The following is a 24,723-nucleotide window of genomic DNA, read 5'->3' as shown; positions in this document are numbered from 1 at the left end:
GAGCCCTGCCCCCTCAGAGCGCGCTCCCAAAAAAGCGGGCTCCTTGGCTTCACTTGCTGACAGGCCCCAGTGCCCCACTGTCCTGCCTGCCTCCTAGAGAGCGGAGCCCCAAGAAGAGGCTCTTTGAGTGGAAGGCGGGAAAATGGCGGACTCCTCGGAGCGGGACGCGGGGTGAGTTGGGGACACAGTAGGGCGGGGTTTAGGGGCACCCGAGGGCTGGCCAGAGCCTGGGCTGACGGGTGCCCAAGCGGGAGAACGGGGCTCCTTAGAGCCACTCCCCGAATCCCTCCCAGCCTGGAGGCCCAGGCTCTGAGCATCTCCTGTGGGGCTCAGAATGGAGTTGTGTGTGGTACTTTGGTGTTGGCAGCAGGTAACTTAGCCTCATGGTTCCTAGCTTTTGCATCTAGGGGAGCACTCAACCTCCTGAGTTCTGTGTGTGACTTGTTCTGTTTTGGTTCCAAGACAGGGTCTCTTGTAAGCCAGGCTTGCTTCGAACTCTCCAGTTCCTGCCACTCTTCCCGCGGGGATGATTAGTGTGCTCCCCCAGCAGCAGCTGGACCAGTCTGCTGCACCACAGCACTGCGGGGATTCATCCTTGTTAGTGAGCTTGGGAAGTATTGGAGCCTGGATAGGTTTTTTTTTTCTTAGAATTTCAGGTTTACTTTTTTCCTGAAAGGAGTTTTGAAGCACTGATAAGGGAAGAGTCGGGGGGGGGGCAGAGAGATGGCTCAGTGATTAAGAGCATTGCCTGCTCTTCCAAAGGTCCTGAGTTCAATTCCCAGCCACCACATAGTGGCTCACAATCATCTGTAAAGAGGTCTGGCGCCCTCTTCTGGCCTTCAGGCATACAGACAGAATATTGTATACATAATAAATGAATGAATGAATAAATAAATAAATAAATACATTTTTTTAAAAGGGGGGAAGAGTCGGGGAGTTACAAAATAATCGCTTGAGAGTTATGGTCTGGAAATTGATAAAAATCTACACCTGGGCGGGTTGATGCTAGTGGCAACCACAAGTACTCAGTGATGGTAAAGAAACTCTCCCACCCCACCTGAGCTTCACTAGAAGCCTGCCTGTCAGCACAGGCAGGAGGTGGTGGTGGAAGAATCCCGAGTTCAAGGACAGCCTGAGTTACCTACCTGAGGACCTGTCTCAAATAAACCATTTTTTGTTTTTGTTTGGTTTTTTGTTTTTGTTTTTGTATTCAAGACAGGGTTTCTCTGTAGTTTTGGAGCCTGTCCTGGAACTAGCTCTTGTAGACCAGGCCGGCATCGAACTCACTGCGATCCACCTGCCTCTGCCTCCCTAGTGCTAGGATTGAATGCGTGCGCCGCCACCACCACCTGGCCAGCTTTTGTTTTTGTTAGGAATATTTCTTAGACGAGCCTCTCTGCCAACACAAATAATTCCAATCAGACCAAATTAGACCGAATAAAAGATGCCCATGTTTGATGGAGCGCTCCTGGGTGGCACCAGGAAAGCATGGTGAGGGGAAGAGAGAGAAGGGGAGACCACATGTTCATATTTTGGGGGACAGCCTAAAAACCCTGTGGGAGTGGTCCTGACCCTCCCTGGGGAGGCTTGGTGGGCTTTCACAGGGGAGGGGGCTTGAAATGGATGCCAGGGGCTGAGGTGACGCTTTCACCCAAACATCCCAGACTCTTGGATATAGGGACCCGACTCAGGTCTGGCCACTTCCTGTGAGCATGGAGTGACATTGGCAAGGGGGGAGTTGGTGGGCTCATGAGAGGCGTGGCTGGAGCGGCTTCCCATTTACTGTCATCCGGGAGACCTCAGGCAGCGGTTGGTTGAGGGAGATGAGAAGGCAGGAGGCATTTGTTATCATTGGCCCTATGAATAGGGCTAGCCATGGGAAGTCATTAACTGCCAGAAAGAATGGGACAGAGAAGTGCCCTAGTTGTACAGGTGAGGCTTGGGTGTACAATTGGGACAAACTAGCAGATAAAACCAGATTTTAGTTGTTAGGTGTCCTTGATCCAGGAGAGTTGGTACCAGTGGTGAAGTCCCAGGAGCTGGTGCAGGTGTTGGCAATTTCTGGAGAGCGCTTTGTAAGTTGGTCTTGGCCCAGATGGCCAGAGTGACCTGTAAAATATGCGTGAAAATGGGTGGGGTTCAAACAGGCTCTGGAGGGCTGGAGAAATGGCTCAGAGGTTAAGAGCACTGACTGCTCCTCCAGAGGTCCTGAGTTCAATTCCCAGCAACCACATGGTGGCTCACAGCCATGTATAATGCGATCTGGTGCCCTCTTCTGGCCTGCTGGCATACATGGAAGGAATGTTGTTTTTTGGGGTTTTTTTTTTTTTTTTTTTTTTGGTTTTTTGAGTCAGGGTTTCTCTGTGGTTTTGGAGCCTGTCCTGGAACTAGCTATTGTAGACCAGGCTGGTCTCGAACTCACAGAGATTTGCCTGCCTCTGCCTCCCGAGTGCTGGGATTAAAGGCGTGTGCCACCACCGCCCAGCACGGAAGGAATGTTGTATACATAACAAATAAATCTAAAAATTAAAAAAAAAACAGGCTCTGGAAAACTGTTAGTTGTTTGTTTGGGGTTTTTATTATTATTATTATTATTACCAGACCTGATTTTTGATACAGCAGTAGAACTTTTTCCAGAAACCTGTAGGTATCTGTAAGAGAACTGGAACAGATTTACATCTTAGTGTCATAGCAAAAGGCTATTGCTTTAGGTTAGAAGGTTTGCACATTTTAGAAGACAATTAAAGGGAATTGGGAACTCTGGATTTTTAAGATACACCTGTTAATCTGAACTATGAAGCCTTGAAAGAGGCACACCTGTTTGTATTTTAGCAGGAAACTTCAAATGAAGTAATGAGCTACCAGTACCTTAAGTTGTCAAATGCCATGGATGAAGTAATAAGTGAACAGTATCCTAAGTCACCAAATGCCATTAGACAGATCTAAGGGGATAAATGGGCAAAAATGAGACACCTTTTTTAGCTACACAGGCAATCCCAAGTCTCTCCTTAGTCCTCGGAGAACATCAGCCTGGAGGCAGTGATTGCCGTTAGCTGCTGGGTACAAGAGGCCCCAAGATTTTCCTGTGGGGGGAAGATTTAGTCCACCTGTCATGGCAGGATGAGAAGATTGAGTCCCCGGGTGGCATCCAGGAAGCTGAAGAGGTAAAAGGCCGCTTTTTGGTGTGTGGGTGTCTTTGCAAAACCCAAAGGCAAGCCTCAAGGCGGAAGATCTTTGTAACCATGTATCTTCTTGGAGGAGCTATAGGTGCCATGGGAGCTGGCATGTCTGTGTTAGAAGCACTTTTGTTAAATTGCCATACTCTCAGATCTGTAAAGGCACTTGAGAATTGGGCACCATTACCTGGTGTATTTAAACTGGACATATAAGCTAAATTTAGGCATGTATTTTATCCAGTTAGTTACAGCTTACCAATGCTAGTGAATGTAAGACGATTAAAAGGAATATTTTAATAAGTCAAAGAATACTAGCACACTGTCACAGAACTCCCTGTGGAGACCCTGTGAGCTTCCAGCTCACAGATCACAGAGATCTGAATGAAAAATGAGGATGTGGCCCAGCAGTGGTGCTGCAGGCCTTTAATCCCAGCACTTGGGAGGCAGAGGCAGGTAGCTCTCACCAAGGCTTTTACACAGAGAAATCCTGTCTCAAAAAGAAAGAAAGAAAGAAAAGAAGTAAAGAAAGAAAAGAAGTAAAGAAAGAAAAGAAAAGAAAAATGAGGACATGACTGCTCCAACGTATATGGTCGAGCAGAAGGTTTATTGTAGATATGAGGGAAAGTACAGCCAGAGGCATCAGGAAGAGTCCATACTGAACCTGCCCAGCAGCCTGAACTAGGCCATGAGAAGAGAGAGAGGGAGCAAAGAGAGCACTAGAAACATACAGACCAAGTGGACAAAATGGCTGAGTTATATAGAAAAGAGAAGCTGGGGAACTTCAGGGTAGGGGCAGGGTATGCCTGCCAGGCTGGCTCTGTGACAGGCACTTGGGATGCTGAGAGATGATAAGTTAAGTAGGCCCCTCACTTAGACACTTGACCCAATGAGGTCCACCTGCCTCTGCCTCTGCAGCTTATAGACTTGTACCACCACACTCGGCCCCAGGCAGCTTCCTTACTCGCAGGTAAAGGTGCTGCCACCAAGCCTCATAGCCTCAGGATTCCCAGGACCCAACTACAAAAGTCATCCTTTGCCCTCCCGTGTGTCAGAGGACGTGAGCACCACATACTGCATCAGATTTAAAAGGCTGAAGTGCTACAGAGAAGAGGCCGGTGGGTGGAGCCTCCTGACCAGCACTATACCTCAGACTTCCAGCTCTTTACACGGGTAGTGATGGGCACAGGTCAGGTCAAGGCCATGTTGCTGAGGCCTCCATGATTGATGGGCAGACCCCGGGGCATCCTGAGGGACCACAGCAGGTGCACCTGCCCTGCTTCCCAAAGCCAAGCCCCTACCATCTGTAGGCTTCAGGAAGAAGCCAGCAGCAGAGGCTTAAGACCCCCAGAGCTGGACTGCTGGGGACTGAGCTCAAGTCCTCTGCAAGAGCAGCAAACTCTTTATTCTGCAAACTGTCTGTCCAGCCCTGGTAGGAAGATGATGAGTTCTGGGCCAGCCTTGGCTGTAGCGTGAGACCCTGTTGGTGTGGGTGTGTGTGTGTTAATTATCACTGAACAAGCCTGACAACCTGAGTTTGGGTCCCCAGAAGCCACGTACAAACTGGATGCAGTAGTGCCTGCACTCCTAGCACACCCTACAGGGAGATGGGAGGCCAAACAGGAGAGTCTGCAGGAGTGAGGACTGGCTAGCCTGGTATACGCAGCCGTGGATGAGAAGGTGGAACGTGACCTATGCTGAGATTGTCCCCTAACCTCTCTGGAGGCACCACGGTACGCACAGTTGGTGGCACTTACACAGCTGCACTCACAGACATACACAGAATAAATAAAAATGAAAATATTTAGAGAATACAACTTTTTGGTGACATATGAGCGATGTGTGACCCAAAATGTGCTATGTCAGCAAAGTTTTGTTGCCACATGGCCCACGCATTGTGTCTGTCAACTTTGGTACTAGAATAGCAAAGTTGAGTAGTTGCTGGTCATGACAGTGACCGGGGAGCCTAGGAAACTGACACTTTGCAGAGAAAGGCTGTGTCACCGTCCTCTCCCCAACCTGCCATCTCATCCTTACCATTGGACTCTTCCCTCCTGTCTTCTCCAACCCCTGTGCTTGCAAAACCTCAGCCCCAGCGCTTCCAAAGCCCTCCCACCTCTCTGGCTGTTGTCACACCAGCCTGATGAGACAGGGATCTTCCTGGTAGGGAAGCTCTGATCCCTGTGGGCCAGTGTTCTACTGCCTTCAGGAGGAAGTTGGTCTTGTGGGGGTTCCACCTCCTGCTTGTCTAGGGACGATCTTCACATGCCCCGCTGCAGCTGACAGAAGGTGGCTCTGGCCTCTGCAGATCTTGTAGATGGATGAATAGCACACCTCTCTTCTCTCTTGTAGGAAGCCCGCAGCCACTGGTGCCCCCAAGACAAAAGGAAGAAGAGTACAAGGTGAGCACTTTAAGGAAAGTGTTTTTTTTGTCTTCATCAACAATTTTTGTTCAATTTTTTTATTACACGTGTATTGATCTTTTTGGAGGGGTGTGCATATTGTATCATGAGTATAGAAGTCAAAAGGGAACTTGTGGGAGTCAATTTGTCATCAATCAAGCTGGGTAGCAAGCAAGTGCCTTACATGCTGAACCTTACTGTTCTCTGAGAAAGTCTCATGGATCCCAGGTTGCCGGTCAGCTCCTGATCCTCCTGCCTCAACCTCCAGGGTGCCATCTAGTTCATGAAAGGGGTTTCTTGGGGGCAGGGGAGACAGAGACAAGTCTGAAACTTCCACTGCTCAGTGGCATGCCTTTGGGGACTCGGGGTTGTCTTTGTCCCTGAGGTGTCCTGTGACTGTAGTTGTCCTTTGGAGAGTTGAAGTCCCTCGAAAGTGTAGCTCTAGATGTGCACAGGCCACAGATCCAAGTTCCTTCAGAAACCTGTGGAGCTGCCCGGTGTGGGTGCTGGAAGAGCAAGTACTCCTCAGCCTCATAGGCTCCTTTTTTTTGTTACACTTCGTGTGGGGCAGGTAGCACATGTGGCACACACATGGGGGTTAGGCATAATTTGGGTGGTTGTTTCTCTCATTGCACCATAGGAGTCCAGAGGACTAAACTCGGACCCTCAGGGTTGACAGTGATCACTGGACCTGGTTGGGTTTGGGGCTTGGGGTTTGGTCTTAGGGATGGAGCCCAGGGCCCCACATTTGCTAGGCAAGCGCCTAACCACTGACCTATATCCTCAGCAGATATTTTGTTTGTTTGTTTACTGCGATGGCAGAAGTAGAATTGGGGCCCTCACTGTGCCAATTGAGCACCGTGCCACTGAGTGGCCCCAGCCTGGCAGTTTTGTGTGTAAGCTATGACATGTTTGCATGCTGCCTGGTTTTGTTAACACTGGCCAGGCCAGATGCCCCAGCTACCGCCAAGGGGGCCTGGATCTGTGCGTGAGTCTCATGAGGGTCCACCCGTGATAAAGGCTGGAGTGGTGGTGAGGACAGAGCATGGACATAGGCCTCCCCAACCCAAAGGTACAGAGTCTGACATGGCTCACGTGTGCCCCAGCTTCCCTGCCCCTGGGCTGCTGTGGGCTCTTCTCCTGTCTTTAACTTTATTGTTACTTTTTAATCTGCTAGCTTCATTTAATTGAGAAACATGAGTGGTCAAGGTACAAACGACCACAGACCAGCTGTAATGAGAAATCTGGAGTCTTCCATGGTTGGCAAGCAGGGTCTGAGAGCTGGCCTGGGCACATAGACCAGTGGGCCTGTTTGTCCTGGCTGCAGGCTCAACACGTTTAAACTGAACCAGGGTCAGATTCCTACATCTGGGCTGCATTTTCCAAGCTTTTTCCTGGCACAAGCCCCAGGCAGAGTCTGACTTAGCCTTTTACGTCCATTACCTATGCTCTCAGAGCTTCTGCAGGATCTCAGCGAGAACCCCCAAATCCATGCCAGCACGGCCATTCCCTCACAACAGTTAACATCATCTAGGGTTACAGGAGTGGATCTTTATCCCTCTGATTTAAAGATAGGAAGGTGGGAATACTAAGACCACGGTGGGCAGCCCAGCTTTACTGTACTGAAGCACAAACAGAGATGGACTCCACCAGAGAGGGATAGACCCAAAATGCTGTGGGATTTGTTGTTTTGTGTTTTGGTAGGTGGGAGGGGGCTGTGCACATGAATGTAGATGCTCTTGGACACCAGAGAGAGTGTTGAATCTCCCAGAACTGATATTACAGTTGCAAGCATCCCTGTGGGTGCTGGGACCCTAACTCCAGTCCTCTGCAAGAGCAACAAGCGCTTAACCACTGAGCCATCTCTCCTGCTCCTTTTTTTTTTTTTTTTAAAAAAATGCACTTATTTACTGAAGGTGAGGGGGATACCAAGGTGCACATATAGAGGTCAGAGGAAGGCTCTTGAGAGTTGAACCAAAGTCATCAGGCTTGTTTTCAAGCCCTCCACCCAGTGAGCCATCCCACTGGCCCCTGGCTTTCACGGTCTAGAATGTTTCTATCTTTGAACTTACTTGGCACTTGCTCCTACTCCAAGGACCCACATACAAGAGACGTTCCATCAGTGTCTTATGGACACTGAGTGTCCTGTGAAGGTACTAGTTGCAGTAGCTCCCATGTGCATACTGGGGAGACTGAAGGAGCCAGTCTGCATCGGGCTGTAAGGCTGGTGCTTTTCCTGTCATTGGCCCCGGCTCTCCACTGTGGGGTCCTGCTCATGCTCTATGTCTTCATGCTGCAGCATTCCTCTTCTCTAACAAACACTGTTGGTTAATTAATAAAGAAACTGCTTGGCCCTGATAGGTTACAACATAGGTGGGGGGAGTAAACAGAACAGAATGCTGGGAGGAAGAGGAAGTGAGGTTAGAGGCCATGCCGCTGCTCCTCTCCAGGGCAGACGCGATGAAGCTCTGACCCAGGATGGATGTAGGCTAGAATCTTCGTGGTAAGCATACCTTGGGATTACACACATTAATAGAAATGGGTAATCAAGATGTAAGAATTAGCCAGTAAGAAGCTAGAGCTAAGGGGCCAGGCAGTGTTTAAATGAATACAATTTGTGTGTTGTTATTTTGGGGCATAAGCTAGCCAGGTGGCTGGGAGCTGGGTGGCAGGAATGCAGCCCGCAGCTCCTACTACACACTGTGTCGTCTGCAGGAGGAAGAGTGGTTGAGTCCAGATACCTGCAATATGAGAAGAAAACTAAGAAGGTAATGGAGTCTTTTACTCTTGGAGCCACTAGGAATAGGTGGAGGGCACGTGGCAGCTGCAGCCCGATCCTGGAAGACACCATTGGGGCCTTTGCCGCCTCCAGGTTCTGGGCACAGTCCTGAGTCTCTGGTGAGAGTGACACCAGTGTCCATCAGTCGTATGTACCTCCTCTGCCCCTCCTGTTTTGAGGGCCTCTGTTCTGTCAGATCTGTCCTCCAGCACTATCCCTTCACACCCAGGAGGCTCCTGAGTGATGGGCAGTGGCAGCGGCACTCGGTGTGGGCCACAGGCACAGCTGGCAGGGGTGACGTTCACTTCTGCATCTTCCTGTGTGATACTTTTTCAGCTGTCAATAAGCAAGGCTGGCAGGGCTTCCTGAGGCCCCAAAAGCTGCACTGCATTGCAAGAATGGGGGAAACATGTTGGGGTCAGCTGCAGGCTCATCCCTGTGGTGACACATCCCTGGAGCACAGGATCCAGTTCCAGGTTGTCTGTCATGGCCAGGCAGGACTGCTGAGCACAGGCTTGGTTTATGACAATCAGAAGGTTAATTTCCCATCTGCCTGGCCTGTGCCCCAGGAAGTGTGGTGAGGGTTCCCAGGATTCCTGAAGCTCTGACTGGAAGTCTGGTTTAAGGGAAGGGATTCTCACATCACCCTGCAGACAGCTTTCCCAAGCTACTTATCCCTGCTTCCATTCACCCTGTGGCTGTTGCCACCTTGAAGGCTTGGCCACAGTGCCCCCATGTGTTTATACAAGGCATTTTGGTTCTGCTACCCCATCAGGTGACCTTGGTCTGGCTGGAGTCTTGAGTGTCTGTTGTCATGGTAACATTAGCCTGCGCTTTCTCCTGAGGCTGAATGGATCTCAGAAGGGCTGGTCCTGAGTGGAGCCCACTTCCAGCTGAGCAGCCCTTTCCCTGAGTGTGGGGCAGATGATCTTGAGTTTCAGATTTCAGTTGTGGATAAGGAGTGCTTGGGCTGTGCTGTGTGCTCCCATTCCTCCTGAACACCATTTCACGTTTCTCCCAGGCACACTTCTGTGACTTCAGTAGGTGTCTCCAAGGCAGTTGGTGGTGGGCATTGCTCTGCATTGGTCCTTGTTATTTTTGTGTGTGTGTGTGTACGTGTGTGTGTTGCAGGTTGTACAACCATGCATGTACACATGGATGGATGCCAGAGTGAAATCTTTCTTTTGTGACAGGATTTCACTGAACTGCCAGCTCTTGGGATCCTTTTGTGTTCCTCATCCCTTGCTAGGGTGAGAGGTTCTTGTGGTGAAAGACTTAGAGGCCCCTTAGCACTACTGCACCCCCTTCCTCGGAACCAGGGCCCTGGTAACCAACAACACGTGCACGAGAGCTTTGAGTACTTTCCATCTCCATTGTATAGACCTGGACCCTGGAACTGGGGTGAGACGACCTTGTAACCGTCATAACATTGATCAAGGTTCCTCCTTGTAACTATGACATTGATCAAGGCTCCACCTTGTAACTGTTACAACATTGATTAAGTAGAGTTAGCTGACCATTAAATGAACTAGTCAAAATAGTAGACAAATGATTTTTGGGCTTTCCCTTTGATTTTGTACTCCCCCCTCCTTGATTTTGTGTTTTTTTTCCTTTAAAAGAGCTTGTAATAGACAAAGCAGTCGTCCTTCTCCTCTCGAGGCTGGGGGACCTCTGCCGCGGCAGAATAAAAATTCCTCTTGCTATTGCATCAACCGAGTTGTGAATGTCTCTTGGGGTGACCTTCTCCTTGGTGGGGCTTTAGGGCCCAACAGTGGATTTGTTTCTGTGTAGATGCTGGGGATTCAAACTCAGGTCTTCAGACTTGCAAAGTGACTGCCAGACTACACACCACACAGCCCTGCTTGTTGGCCGTTAAATTCTCATTTTGTTGCTGGTTTGTTTGTTACATGTTCTACCGTGGACATTTTCTCGCTAGTGAGTCAGGGTTTTCAGTGGTTGGCTTTCGTGGCCTGTTGTCAACAGCCACAGGCAGCAGCTCTCATGTCATTGAGCACAAGTTCTGAATTTGCTTTCAAAAGACCAATCAATATTCCAGCCCGGCGGTGGTGGCAGGCATAGGCGGATCTCTGTATGTTTAAGGCTAGCATGGTCTACAAGAGCTAGTTCCAGGAGAGATAGGGTTGTTGCACAGAGAAACCCTGAAGCATGATTAATAAACGCTCAGGGTCAGAAATTGGGTTTCAGTCTGAAGGTCTAAAAAGCAAAACAGCCAGCCACTGGCTCTTGCCTCTCCCTCAGTCTGAAATGGCGATCCTGCCTCCAGATTTCTCAGAATGAGACTATGTCTGAGAACTGTCTCCCCCATCTTTTTCCTCTGTAGGGCTGGGATTAAAGGTGTGTGACACCATAACCTGGTCTGTAAGGCTGACCAGTGGGACTGTTTTACTCTCAGATCTTCAGGCAGTCTTTATTTATTAAAATACAAAAGAAAACCTATCTCACCCCCCCCCAAATAAAAGACCATTATGGATTTTTCTGCCTTTTTTTCTTTTATGGACAGTGTCTCTCTACATATTCCTACATGGCCGGGACTTAGAGAGATAGAGAGATCCACCCCTGTACCTCCTGAAGGCTGGAATTAAAGGCAGGGCAACCACGTCCAACCGCAATTGTTGGTCATCTGTTGTTGGACCTTCTTTAGACTGCCAGTTCCCAAATGATGGCACAGAGACTTCTTATTAATTATGAAAGCTTGACCTTAGTCTAGACCTGTTCCCAACTAGCTCTGGCGGGTGGTGGTGGTGGCACACACCTTTTATCCCAACATTTAGGAGGCAGACAGACCTCTGTGAGTTCAAGACCAACCTGGTCAAAATTTCCAGGGCAGTAGGACTGTTTCACAGAAAAATCTGTCTTAAAAAAAATTACCACGTCTATATTAGTCTACATTCTGCCATGTGGCTCCTTACCTCTCTGTACTGCTGACTCCCTCAGTGTCTCCCTGGCTTAATTATGAGAGCCTCTGATTCTTCCTGAGTTCCCTTCTCTCCTGGAAGCCCCACCTGTTCTCTCCTGCCTAGCTATTGGTCTTTCAGGTTCTTTTTAAAAAATCAGAAGGTGCCTTGGGCAGAGACACATCTTTACAGCATACAAAAAGATTATCCAACAGCAATCAGGTGTGTACACAGACCTGGTGATGGAGCCCAGGCCTTCATGTGCCAGAGCCCAGCACCTGCTGGGGATTGACTGCATGGGCTCCCAAGTCAGCGTCAGGGACGTGCTGGCATGGGGGTCTCAAGACCTGAACCCTGTGATTCTTCTTGGGTTCTGACAGGCTTTCATGTATGATGTGTGAGGGTGGCATCTGGCTTCGGCACGTGCCCCTTTTAGTCTGGAATTCTTTTTTTTTTTATTGAGAAAAAGACAAAAAAAGTTTCCGCCTCCTCGCAGACTCCTATTTCCCTCCCTCTCCTCCCACCCTTCTCCCCGTCCCCCCACTCCTCACCCCCTCCCTCTCCAGTCCAAAGAGCAGTCAGGGTTCCCTGCCCTGTGGAAAGTCCAAGGTCCTCTCCCCTCCGTCCATGTCTAGGAAGGTGAACATCCAAACTGGCTAGGCTTCCACAAAGCCAGAACATGAAGTAGGATCAAAACCCCGTGCCATTGTCCTTGGCTTCTCATCAGCCCTCATTGTTCACCATATTCAGAGTCCGGTTTTATTCCATGCTTTTTCAGTCACAGTCCAGCTGGCCTTGGTGAGCTCCCAATAGATCAGCCCCACTGTCTCAGTGGGTGGGTGCACCCCTCGTGGTCCTGCCTTCCTTGCTCATCTTCTCCCTTTTTCCGCTCCTCATTGGGACCTTGGGAGTTCAGTCCACTGCTCCAGTGTGGGTCTCTATCTCTATCTCCATCCATCACCAGATGAAGGTTCTATGGTGATATGCAAGATATTCATCAGTATTGCTATAGGATAGGGTCATTTCAGGTTCCCTGTCCTCAGCTGCCCAAGGAACTAACTGGGGACATTGCCTTGGGCCCCAGGGAGCCACTGTAGGTTCAAGTCTCTTGCCAACCCTAAGGTGGCTCCCTTAACTATTAATTGTGCTTCTGTGCTCCCCTATCCAACCTTCCTTTATCCTAATAATCCTGTTTCCCCAAGTTCCCCCCATCCTCCCTTTCTCACTTTTCTCTGCCCATCATCCCTTACCCCAATCCCACCCCACCCCCAAGATCCCAATTTTCTCCCCGGCAATTTTGTCTACTTCCCATAGCCAAGATGATAACTATATGAGTTTCCTTGGGTTCACCTTCTTATTTAGATTCTTTAGGTTCACCAATTGTAGACTCCGTGACCCCTATTTATTGCTAGAAACCAATTATGAGTGAGCACATCCCATGTTCATCTTTTTGGGTCTAGGCTACCTCACTCAGGATTGTGTTTTCTATTTCCATCCATTTGCATGCAAAATTCGAGAAGTCATTGTTTTTTACCGCTGCGTAGTACTCTAATGTGTGTATATTCCACACTTTCTTCATCCATTCTTCCATTGAAGGGCATCTAGGCTGTTTCCAGGTTCTGAGTATTACAAATAATGCTGCTATGAACATAGTTGAACAAATGCTTTTGTCATATTATAGGGCATCTCTTGGGTATAATCCCAAGAGTGGTATTGCTGGGTCCAGGGGTAGGTTGATCGCGAATTTCCTGAGAAACTGCCACACTGATTTCCAAAGTGGTTGCCCAAGATTGCATTCCCACCAGCAATGGAGGAGAGTACCCATTCCTCCACAGCCTCTCCAGCAAAGGCTATCATTGGTGTTTTTGATTTTAGCCATTCTGACAGGTGTAAGATGATATCTCAAAGTTGTTTTGATTTGCATTTCCCTGATTGCTAGGGAGTTTGAGCATGATCTCAAGTGTCTTTAGACCATTTGAACTTCTTCTGTTGAGAATTCTCTGTTCAGTTCAGTGCCCCATTTTTTAATTGGGTTAATTAGCATTTTAAAGTCTGAGTTCTCTATATCTTTTGGAGATCAGACCTTTGTCTGTTGCAGGGTGGGTGAAGATCTTCTCCCGGTCAGTAGGTTGCCTTTTTGTCTTAGTGACAGTGTCCTTTGCTTTACAGAAGCTTCTCAGTTTTAGCAGGTCCCATTTATTCAATGTTGCCCTTAATGTCTGTGCTGCTGGGGTTACACATAGGAAGCGATCTTCTGTGCCCATCTGTTGGAGGGTACTTCCCACTTTTTCTTCTTTCAGGTTCAGTGTGTTCAGACAGATATTGAGGTCTTCAATCCATTTGGACTTGAGTTTTGTGCATGGTGATAGATATGGGTCTATTTTCATTCTTCTACAGGTTGACATCCAGTTGTGCCAGCACCATTAGTTGAAGATGCTTTCTTTCTTCCATTGTATACTTTTAGCTCTTTTATCGAAAATGAGGTGATCATAGGTTTGTGGATTAAAATTCGGGTCTTCTATACGATTCCATTGGTCGACTTCTCTGTTTTTATGCCAGTACCACACTGTTTTCGTTACTGTAGCTCTGTAATAGAGTTTGAAGTCAGGGATGGTAATGCCTCCGGAAGATCCTTTATTGTATAGGATTGTTCTGGCTATCCTGGGTGTTTTGTTTTTCCATATAAAGTTGATTATTGTCCTCTCAAGATCTGTGAAGAATTTTGAAGGGACCTTGCATTGAATTTATAAATTGCCGTTGGTAGAATTGCCATTTTTACTGTGTTGATCCTCCCAATCCAAGAGCAAGGGAGGTCCTTCCATTTTCTGGTATCTTCTTCAATTTCTTTCTTCAATGCCTTAAAGTTCTTGTCAAATAGATCCTTCACTTCCTTGGTTAGAGTTACCCCAAGATATTTTATGCTGTTTGTGGCTATTGTGAAAGGTGAAGCTTCTCTGATTTCCCTCTCTGCTTCCATATCCTTTGTGTATAAGAGGGCAACTGACTTTTTGGAGTTGCCCTGGTATCTTGCCACATTACTAAAGGTGTTTATCAGTTGTAAAAGTTCTTTGGTGGAGTTTTGGGGGTCGCTTATGTACACTATCATATCATCTGCAAATAACGAAAGTTTAACTTCTTCCTTTCCAATTCGAATCCCCTTGATCCCATTATGTTGTCTTATTGCTATTGCTAGAACTTCAAGCACTATATTGAAGAGGTATGGCGAGAGTGGACAGCTTTGTCATGTTCCTGAGTTTAATGGAATAGCTTTGAGTTTCTCTCCATTTAATTTGATGTTAGCTGTCGGCTTGCTGTATATAGCTTTTATTATATATAGGTATGACCCTTGTATCCCTAATCTCTCCAATACTTTTATCATAAAGGGATGTTTTATTTTGTCAAATGCTTTTTCAGCATCTAATGAAATGATCATATGGTTTTTTCTTTCTGTTTATTTATATGATGGATTACATTGATAGATTTTCGTATGTTGAACCAGCCCTGCATCTCTGGGATGAAGCCTACTTGATCATAATGGATATTTTTTCTAATGTGTTCTTGGATTCGGTTTGCCAATATTTTGTTAAGGATTTTTGAGTCGATGTTCATGAGTGAGATTGGCCTGTAATTCTCTTTCCTGGTTGAGTCTTTGTGTGGTTTTGGTATCAGAGTAACTGTAGCTTCATAAAGGGAATTTGGTAATGACTCTTGTGTTTCTATGTTGTGAAATACATTAAGGAGTACAGGTATTAGGTTTTCTTGGAAGTTCTGGTAGAATTCTGCATTGAAACCATCTGGTCCTGGGCTTTTTTTGGTAGGGAGGTTTTTGATAACAGCTTCTAATTCTTCATGACTAACAGGTCTATTTAGATTGTTCACCTGGTCCTGGTTTAACTTTGGTATATGGTATTTATCTAAAAAAGTGTCCATTTCTTTTACATTTTCCAGTTTTGTGGCATACAGGCTTTTGTAGTAAGATCTAATGATTCTCTGAATTTCCTCTGTGTCTGTGGTTATGTCCCCCTTTTCATTTCTGATCTTATTAATTTGCATATTCTCTCTCTGCCATTTGATTAGTTTGGATAGGGGTTTATCAATCTTGTTGCTTTTCTCCAGGAACCAGCTTTTTGTTTCATTGATTCTTTGGATTTTTTCTGTGTTTCTATTTTGTTGATTTCAGCCCTCGGTTTGATTATTTCCAGTCTTCTACTCCTCCTAGGTGAGTCTGCTTCTTTTTTTCCTAGAGCTTTCAGGTGGGCTGTTAAGTCTCCAATATGTGCTTTCTCTGTTTTCTTTAAGTGGGCACTTAGTGCGATGAACTTTCCTCTTAGGACTGATTTCATAGTGTCCCATAAGTTTGAGTATGTTGTTTGTTTATTTTCATTGAATTCCAGGAAGACTTTAATTTCTTTCTTTCTTTCTTCCTTAATCCAGGTATGGCTCAGTAGTTGACTGTTCAGTTTCCATGAGTTTGTAGGCTTTCTGGGGGTAGCATTGTTGTTGAATTCTAACTTTAATCCATGGTGATCTGATAAGACACAGGTGGTTACTAATATTTTTTTGTAACTGTGGAAGTTTGCTTTGTTACCGAGTATGTGGTCAATTTTTGAGAAGGTTCTATGAGCTGCAGAGAAGAGGTTATATTCCTTCCTATTTTGGTGGAATATTCTATAGATGTCTGTTAAGTCCAATTGATTCATTACCTCTATTAATTCTCTAATTTCTCTGTTAGGTTTCTGTCTGATTGACCTGTCCATTGGTGAGAGAGGAGTGTTGAAGTCTCCTACTATTAGTGTGTGCGGTTTGATGGCTGCCTTGAGTTTTAGTAATGTTTCTTTTACGTATGTGGGTGCTTTTATATTAGGGGCATAGATATTCAGGATTGAGACTTCATCCTGATGAATTGTTCCTGTTATGAGTATAAAATGTCCCTCTCCATCTCTTCTGATTGATTTAAGTTTGAAGTCAACTTTGTTAGAAATTAGTATGGCCACACCTGCTTGTTTCTTAGGTCCATTTGCTTGATAAGCCTTTTCCCAGCCCTTTACTCTGAGTAGGTGCCTGTCTTTGTGGTTGAGGTGTGTTTCTTGTAAACAGCAGAATGTTGGATCCTGTTTTCGTATCCAATCTCTTAGCCTGTGCCTTTTTATAGGTGAGTTGAACCCATTGACATTAAGTGATATTAATGACCAGTGGTTGTTAACTCCGGTCACTTTTTTAGTAGTAGAGTTTGTGTGTTTCCCTTCTTTGAGTTGCGCTGGTGAAGGGTCTCTAGATGTCTGAGTTATTGTGGTCATTGTTGGACTCCTCGGTTAGTGATTTGTCTTCTATTACATTCTGTAAGGCTGGATTTGTGGCTATGTATTGTTTAAATTTGTTTTTATCCTGGAAAATTTTGTTTTCTCCATTTATAGTGAACGAAAGCTTGGCTGGGTATAGTAGTCTGGGCTTGCATCCATGGTCTCTTAGTTTTTGCAGTACATCTATCCAGGACCTTCTAGCTTTCATGGTTTCCATAGAGAAGTCAGGTGTAAGTCTGATAGGTTTACCTTTATAAGTAACTTGGCCTTTTTCCTTTGCGGCTCTTAATATTCTTTCTTTATTCTGTATGCTTTGTGTTTTGATTATTATATGGCGAGGGGATGTTTTTTTTTTTTTTGATCCAGCCTCTTCGGTGTTCTGTATGCTTCTTGAACCTTCATAGGTACATCTTTCTTTAGGTTGGGAAAGTTTTCTTCTATAATTTTATTAAATATATTTTCTGGACTGTTGAGCTGCACTTCTTCTCCTTCTTCTACTCCAATTATACTTAGGTTTGGTCTTTTTATTGTGTCCCATATTACATGAATATTTTGTGATGAGAGTTTGTTGGACTCGCTGTTTTCTTTAATCAGGACATTTATTTTCTCTATGTTATCTTCAGAATCTGAGATTCTTTCTTCTATCTCTTGTATTCTGCTGGTTATGCTTGTTTCTGTAGTCTCTATTTGTTTACCTAGATTTTCCATGTGCAGCTGGCCCTCTGTTTGTGTTTTCTTCTTTGCCTCCATTTTAGTTTTCAAGTCTTGAACTGTTTCCATTATCGGTTTGATTGTTTTTCCTTGGTTTCCTAGGGTAGCATTCACTGATTTATTCAATTCTTCAAACTTTCTGTTATACTTCTCTTCCATTTCTATAAGGGCTTTTTTTAAATGCTGTTTAAGGGCCTCTATCACTTTCATAAAGTCAATTTTTTCTACTTCTTCTTGATTAAGGTGTTCCTGTCCTCCTGTTGTGAGGTCGCTGGATTCTGGTGGTTTCATGTTGTTTTTCAGATTGTTGGGTGAATTCTTGCATTGGTGCCTGCCCATCTCTTCCTCCGAATGCTCCCCTATGGATCTTCTTTTACAGGATCAGGTCTCCTTGCCCACTGATGTACCTTCCCATTGATGTCACTCCCCAGTGATGGCTTTCCTGGTGCCTAGATCAGATCTCTCTGCTGCTTGGATAGCTCGTAAACAAAGGGCCTACCTTTCTTGCTGCAGGCAGGCTATTGAAACAAAGGAACTGCTGCCCTCCCGGTTGCCCTCCCGATTCAGATTCGGTCCCAGCACCCGAACAGGCTGAGCTGGAAGATGTTATGTGGCCAAAGAGGGGAGGGAGGCAAACAGGGTGGGGAGGGTTCTGGATACAAGCTGGGTGGGATAGAAAGAGAGAGGAGGTATTGGGCAGTATAGCCCCTGCAGGATGACCAGGAAGTGTAGGAGGGATGAGGAACATCTGAGTTCCCTGTTCCGGGCTGCTGCTGCACTCACTTACCCCAATGATGGCTCTCCTGGAGCCCAGATCAGATCTCCGTGCTGCTTGGGTAGCTCGTAAACAAAGGCTAGTCTGGAATTCTTAGGGGTGTGCTTTTGAAACATTTTAATTGGAATTGAGTGTACAAATAATGAGATTCATGGTGACTTTTTAAAAACTTAACTACATTTTTATTCATTAGAGAAGGGTTTGGGCCAACTGTACATATGGTTACCAGAGGACAACCTGTGGGAATTGATTCTCACCTTCCACCACATGGGTCCTGCGCATCAATTTGGTTTGGCAATCTTGGTGGCAAGCACCTTTACACACTGGCCCAACTGCTGGGAGTTGAATCCAAGTTCTCCTCTTAACCAGCGAGTCAACTCTTCAGCTTCTGGTCACACTCAGTCCAGTTACCTTCACTGTGGGTTCTTCAGTATCTGACCCTAAACCCCACAGCCCTTGGCTGTTGTACCACCCGGGGTAGCCAGGTCTGCGTGAGTGTGTGGTCCCTTATGCAGATTGTTCTGAGGGGAGGGCACTGGCACAAGCAGTTGTAGAGCACGATGACCCCGAGTTCCGGAGCCAAGGCCACAGCAGTTCCTGTGCAATCGTGGCCAGGGTGGTCAAGAGCCCCACTGTCAGGCAGGCGAGAAGCAGAGCTTGCACTTTGTTCTTCACAGCTGATTCTCTTCGTGCCCTTGAGGGCCTGGCTGGCAGCACCTATGCAGGGTGGAGTCTGCTGCCTGCTGGCCTGACACCTAGGGCCATTGCAGGTGGTTGCCCAGAGTGACCCTCAGGCTTGGAAAACTTCTTTGCTTTAGTCTGAATAGGCTTGGGTAGTTTTGACAAGGAGTAGGTTTTAGTTTTCCTGTTCCATCCTGCTGCCTCCTTATTTCCTACAGAGGGTCCCCAGACCCAGTGGTGCATGAGAATGAACCACGACACAACCCCCACTGTGCTCCTTGCCTTTCTTGTACCTGACAGCTGGGCATCCACTGCTGCTGGTGGTGCAGCTGCTGTTTGTGAGCTTTGTAGACTTAGGCCAGGGAGAAGTCAGTGTCTCCTGAAGTCCAGAGTAACCTGTGTAGAAGTCAGCGCATCCTGAGAGTGCCATAGGAAGTCGGTCGCCAGCCCCTCCACAGCACACGCAAACACACACCCATCGAGATGGCAGTCCAGCACGTGTGCCGTTAATTCCCATGTCTGAGGAACGTAGCTGTCCACTGTTTGACTCTCCCGTGTTCGCAGTCTCAAAATTCCTGCTTCTCTGTCTGACCTTTAAGCAAATGCATCAAAGGTCAAGTGGCCTGACCTCTGACTGTCTGTTTACATAACAGGCTTCTGCATCTGCTGGAGGGAAGTCACCAGAGGGAAGAAAGCCCAGCACATTGCAGAAGGTCAAAGGTGAGTCCTGGCTAGGGTTGGAAGGGTGGGACTCTGGCAGCAGGGAAGGAGCTGCCAGGCCTCCCTCAGGGCAATCAGGACAACCCATCACAGACTGTCCACAGTCCAGCCTGATCCAAAAGTCCCTCAATTCCCCGGTGATCCTAGATTGTGTCAGGTTGTGAGGGAAAACTTAGCATTAAGGGTCTCTGTCAGAAAGGATGTGGTTCAAGTGTGTGATGGGAGCATAGGCAGAGTGTCTGAGGCCCAACCATATATCCACGGAACTACTTGCGGATCCAGGAGCTGCTACTTGCTGTCAGTTTAGGATGCTACAGAAATTATAACCAATGGGGTGCCTGACATTTGGACACTTGGGAGGTGGTGGCAAGATCAGAAGTTCAAAGTCATCCTTGGCCACGTGGGCTCCATTGAACCAGGGTGTGCATGAGACCCTATCTCAAAACACAGGAACAAAAATTTCTCTGTTCCCAGGTGGGGATGAGAACAGCACATGGGCCTGGCTAGGGTGTTCTCATGTGCGGCGTGAGCACCTCCTGAAGACGGGCCAGTCAGGAGTCAGGACCTGCCTGGCCTAAACAGGTGCTCACCAAAAGGGACTGACTAGGGTTAGGGTGTATGCAGACATTTTATTTGGATTTTGGCTTCTGATGGATGAACCACAGCTGCCGGTTGGCCCTTGGTGCACAGGATGCCCCTGGCTAGCATCTAGTTGGCCCAGAGGTCTGCAGTACCAAAGCTGAGGAACGTTGTTTGTTGGTTTTTGTTTTTGTCATTTTGTCGTCATTGGTTCTTGTTCCTGATGCCTTGGCACATTTGATGTCCGAGGACAACTCTGGAGTTCTCTCCCTCCAGCTTCCTGCGAGTTCAGGGATCGAGTGCGTCATCGGGCTTGCCAGGCAAGGAAGCATCTTTATGGGCTCAGCCAGCCAAACCATCCCATTTTTTTGACACAGGGCCTCATGTACCCTTGACTGGCCCAAAAGGAACGACACACCTTCCCCAGAAAAGACAGGTGAGCACTGGGGAGCAGACGGTGGGTAGGTCTGACTCCCGGCAGCCAGTCCTCCAGGATGGAGGCTAGGGCTGTGGTGTCCATGGGTCCTTGCTCAGGTCAGTGTGCCCATATACTGAGTGGGGAGACACCCATACACTTCTGGGCAAGGTGTGACCTGACTCCATCCTCAGCCCCGCGGACACCATTTGAACCTATAAAGTGCACAGAGGTTGGGGTTCTGCCATGCCCGGAAGAGCCAGGTCAACATGGCTTACTGGGAATTGAACAGCAGGACCCTTGCAGGATCTACAGGAGACCATGGACATGATGGAGTCGCAGACACTGCTGCTGACCCTGCTGTCTGTGAAGGTGAGCTTAACTGGGACTCACGAAACAGCGTGTGTCCTCTGTCACCTCCCCCACCCCACCTGAGTTGGTCTTGCGACCCACAGATGGAAAACAACCTGGCTGTGTTGGAGGAGAAGGCTGAGAAGGACTTGGTGGCCTTATGCCATGAGAAGGAGCGTCTACAGCAGCAGGTGCTGGAGCTGCGGCGCCAGCTGCTGCTCCAGCAGAAGCATCAGGAGCTGGCTACCATCCTGGATGCCCAGGTGGGTTTGAGCATGCTCCTGAGGCTAGGGGTGCATGAGGGAGCCAGGATCAGGATGCCACCACTTACATTCTGCCCGCCCTGCTTAGGCTCCTGATACGAATGTGGTACTCTGTATGGGACACCTGTCTCTGCCACACAGTCTGCAGAATACTTGGCACCTGCCAGCATTGATGTTGTCCCACCGTGGAGCTTAGCATAGCAACAGGGCCCCGTCCAGGGCAGGTCAGAGGGGGTCCTGTTACCTGGAAGCTGGCCCTTCTTGTGCGAGTGAGCGGTGTGTCTTACAGTGTCCCCTTCTGCCTGCAGATGGAGGTGCTGGGCCCTCTCGAGGCTGTAGCAAAGCGCTTCAAGGAGCAATACAAGACACTGGCCACAGCCTTGGACGCCACACGACATGAGCTTCCCGTGCAGGGCATCCACATGCAGGGAAGTGGGCAGGAACTCCTAGGTAAGAACAGCCTTGCTGTGTGGCATTGCCTCAGCAGGAAGGAGCCTCAAGTCTCACATGCACCATATTCTAGGTGCCTCTACCCTGGGGTGGTGTTGGAACCCGTGTGGACCAAGTAGGACACAGGCAGCTGAGTCACGATTCCAACCCCACGCTGGACCTCACAGCTGGAAGACTCTGGGGGCAGGGTGACCTATCTACCGGCCCTGAGTCCTCTGGGGGCAGGGTGACCTATCTACCGGCCCTGAGTCCTCTGGGGGCAGGGTGACCTATCTACCGGCCCTGAGCCCTGGGCCCTACCAACAGGGTGGAGGTGTTGAGAGGTCATTTGAGGGATTCTCTGGAGCAGACATCCTCCTTAGGACTTTTTAGCTGCACAGGGTTTACTCTGCCTGGGCTACGTAACAAATGAAAAAGGTATGGTGACCTACATTTATTGTCTGACTCTTGGGAGGCTGTGAGTTCCAGGCCAGCCTGAGCTACAACACAGTGAGACCCTGGCTCCATAAAAGAGCATAGTGTTGACCTGGAAGCTGTAGCGATCCTCCTAGCAAACTGCCCCTCGCAAGTCTGTACCCAGCAAAACCCCAGCACTGACGGTGAGGTGAGGACACGACACAGCAGGAACAGGTCCTTTAACCCTCATGACCTTGCTGGGTTGTGTGTGGTGCAGGTCTGTGCCTGGGACACACAGCTGCTACAGATACCAGAACCTCAGCTCTTTAGATCCGGAGGCCAGGAAGTGCAGGTCCAAGCCACATCTGGCAGGTGCATCCTGCTTGTCGCTCGTAGTGGAAGGACAGAGGGTGAGAGAACAGAGCAGTGGCTTGCAGCCTGAAGCCCCAGCTCCCCTGGTCCACAGGAGTCTACTGGGCAGCAGTCACAGAAGCACCTGTGCGCTCCCCACTGGGTTTGCCTTCCCAGCATGCACTTGGCACCCACACTCCAGGGACGAGTGAGATCTCCTAAGATCCCTCCCTATGGCCCTGTTCCCTGAGTGTGAGAGAAGAGCCAACGCTGCACAACTCAAACAGCTGCTGCTTTGGGCACCGGAGTTCTGCTAACAGCCTGTATCTCCACAGATGATCTGGAGCCGGCCCTAAAGACCACCCTGCAGCTCCTGGGCGAGCTGGGCATCTCCTCCCCGGACGCCAGTGGGCAGGTGCCAGACACCAGCGCGCAGGTGTCACGCCTGCTGGAGGAACTCAGGGACTTGATTACCAAGAAGGACCAAGAGCTCTACAGGTGTGGGTCAGGCCTCCCCCTTTCCCCTCCATCCCTCCCCTCCTCTCTCCATCATCCCTTTCTTTTCAGTTGGGTTGCTGGAGGTGGAACCCCACCCAGCTGCTCTCTCAGGTGAAGACTGTTTGGGCTTTTGAGGACTCAGCTATTGAGTGCCTCACTACTACAGCACTGTTCCACTCCTAGCCCACTTCTGAGTTCTGAGACACTGGGACCTTGGGTGCAGTGAAGCCATCAATTCATACTGTGCCAGAGTCCAGCAGAGTAGGACTGGGGACCGTAGAGACCTGAGGTCACCACGGGCAAGGAAAGCATCCCACACTCAGTCTCATGCCCTAGATAGGGCAGCTCCAGGTCAGCAGGGGACAGAGAGAGCCTTTTCTGAGTCAGACAGTTGCTCAACACATGTTAAACGTCATTCAGAAGTCAGTCTTAGCAGGATGTTTGGGGGTTTCTTTTTGTATGTTTTGTTTTGTTTCTAGACAGAGTTTCTCACTCTGGAACTCGCTCTGTAGATCAGGCTGGTCTCGAACTCAGAGATTCGCCAGCCTCTGCCTGCCAAGAGCTGGGAGTGAAGCTGCACACCATCACTGCCTAGCCAGTCTCGTGGTTTCTTGAGGGACATTGTTGTTTTGTGTGTTTTCTAAGACAAGGTCTCAATCTGTAACACCGAGTGTGGCTTTGAACGTGCAGAAATCCTCCACCTCAGCTTGCAGAGTTCTAGAATGGCAGGTGTGAACATCACACGTGTTGGGGTTTTGTTTTTGTTTTTTTACGTATTTTTATGTTTGGGCATGTGCATGCCAAGGCAGGAGTGTAAAGGTCAGAGGACGGCTTTGGGGTCTGTTCTCTCTTTCCACTTTGTGGGCCCTAGGGATCAGACTGAGGTCATCAGGCAGGCTTGGCCATTTTGGCCACCTCCAAAAAAATGCATTTAAGGAGATGCCCATAGGAATTCTCAGGGATTCTGAAGCGCCGTACCCAGCGCTGGCCTACAGAATGGGTCAGCCATCACTCATATGGAGCATAGACTGAGGATGTCTCCCTGTGCTTGTGACCACTGTATGGCCACAAGTTTTCCCAGTCAGTATCTGAGCAGTACAGATGTACCTGGTATTCACTCTTGGACACATGCCCTCCGTCATCTAGGGGCTCTTAAAGTCTTCAGACACCTGGCCTTTGACCATGTGGTAATGGCTGAATCTCACATCTAGCTTGGCACCAACAAGGTCTCCTCACATCAAATTTGCCCACTGTTGAGGGTGTGGGGCACTGAGGTCCCAGGTGAACAGGAGGATGAAGGATGCATTCAAGGCTCGCCACACAGCTCTTTCCTGCTAGGCCTGGGGGCACAGATCTGTCAGCTGTCTCAGATGCTTGGGGGCTGAGGCAGGAGGGTCATCAGTTTAGGGTCAGCCTAGGAATCTTAGGTGCTGTCTCCTTCAAAAGAGGGAGAGCTGGGGACGGAGGGAACTCAGTATACACAGGCCCTGCTTCTGTTTGCAGCACCATATGGACACATGAACACTTGCCCCCAAGTTGGCAGCCACCCTTGTTGACTTCCAAAGACACCATTAGGGTCCTGAGATCAGCCAGCAAGGAAAGTCTGGTGTCCTGAGTTCAGTCCCCAGGATCTGTATGGAAGGAGAGAACCTATTTCTCTAACAAGTTTGTTTTTCTAAGATCTCCTTTAGAGTTCTTGGCCAGAGGCGAAGTTGTCCCTTCTCTTTCTTCTGCCCACAGGATCTTCAGTCTGGCCATGGAGCTTTCTTCCCAGGCCAGCAAGGAGGCAGCCTTGATGAACCAGGAAGTCTGGGAAGAGGCCCAAGGCACCCCTTCGTGCAGCCAGTGGTACTTCGGTCCATAGGCAGCAGACATCACCAATGTCCACACTCCTGGTGGTGGGGTGTAGGGATAAGCCCAGCCCATTAGGGGGCGTGTTCGCCTTGGGCTAATGTTACCTATAA

General features: G+C 48.4%; 1 protein-coding gene across 1 annotated transcript; it reads left to right on the top strand.

The window, feature by feature from the left end:
• On the top strand, positions 1-24,723 carry LOC142833649 (HAUS augmin-like complex subunit 8). The gene is made up of 10 exons (XM_075945288.1): positions 1-171; positions 5,526-5,575; positions 8,291-8,343; positions 19,390-19,456; positions 20,413-20,471; positions 20,757-20,822; positions 20,906-21,064; positions 21,373-21,514; positions 22,597-22,759; positions 24,500-24,723. Exons 1-10 carry the CDS (start codon positions 143-145, stop codon positions 24,621-24,623), a joined length of 912 nt encoding a protein of 303 aa, XP_075801403.1. The 5' UTR covers positions 1-142; the 3' UTR covers positions 24,624-24,723.

The sequence above is a fragment of the Microtus pennsylvanicus genome, chromosome 13, assembly GCF_037038515.1.
Source record: "Microtus pennsylvanicus isolate mMicPen1 chromosome 13, mMicPen1.hap1, whole genome shotgun sequence".
NCBI lineage: Eukaryota > Metazoa > Chordata > Mammalia > Rodentia > Cricetidae > Microtus > Microtus pennsylvanicus.
The sequence above is the reverse complement of the archived record's forward strand: the minus strand, read 5'-3'. Positions and strand labels throughout refer to the sequence as shown.

Bases quoted from the DNA above. Each gene is read 5' to 3' on its own strand.
- LOC142833649 (XM_075945288.1), top strand. From the start codon at position 143: ATGGCGGACTCCTCGGAGCGGGACGCGGG. The intron at 172-5,525 runs GTGAGTTGGGGA...TCTCTCTTGTAG, and splicing joins TCCTCGGAGCGGGACGCGGG to GAAGCCCGCAGCCACTGGTG. The intron at 21,515-22,596 runs GTAAGAACAGCC...GTATCTCCACAG, and splicing joins AAGTGGGCAGGAACTCCTAG to ATGATCTGGAGCCGGCCCTA.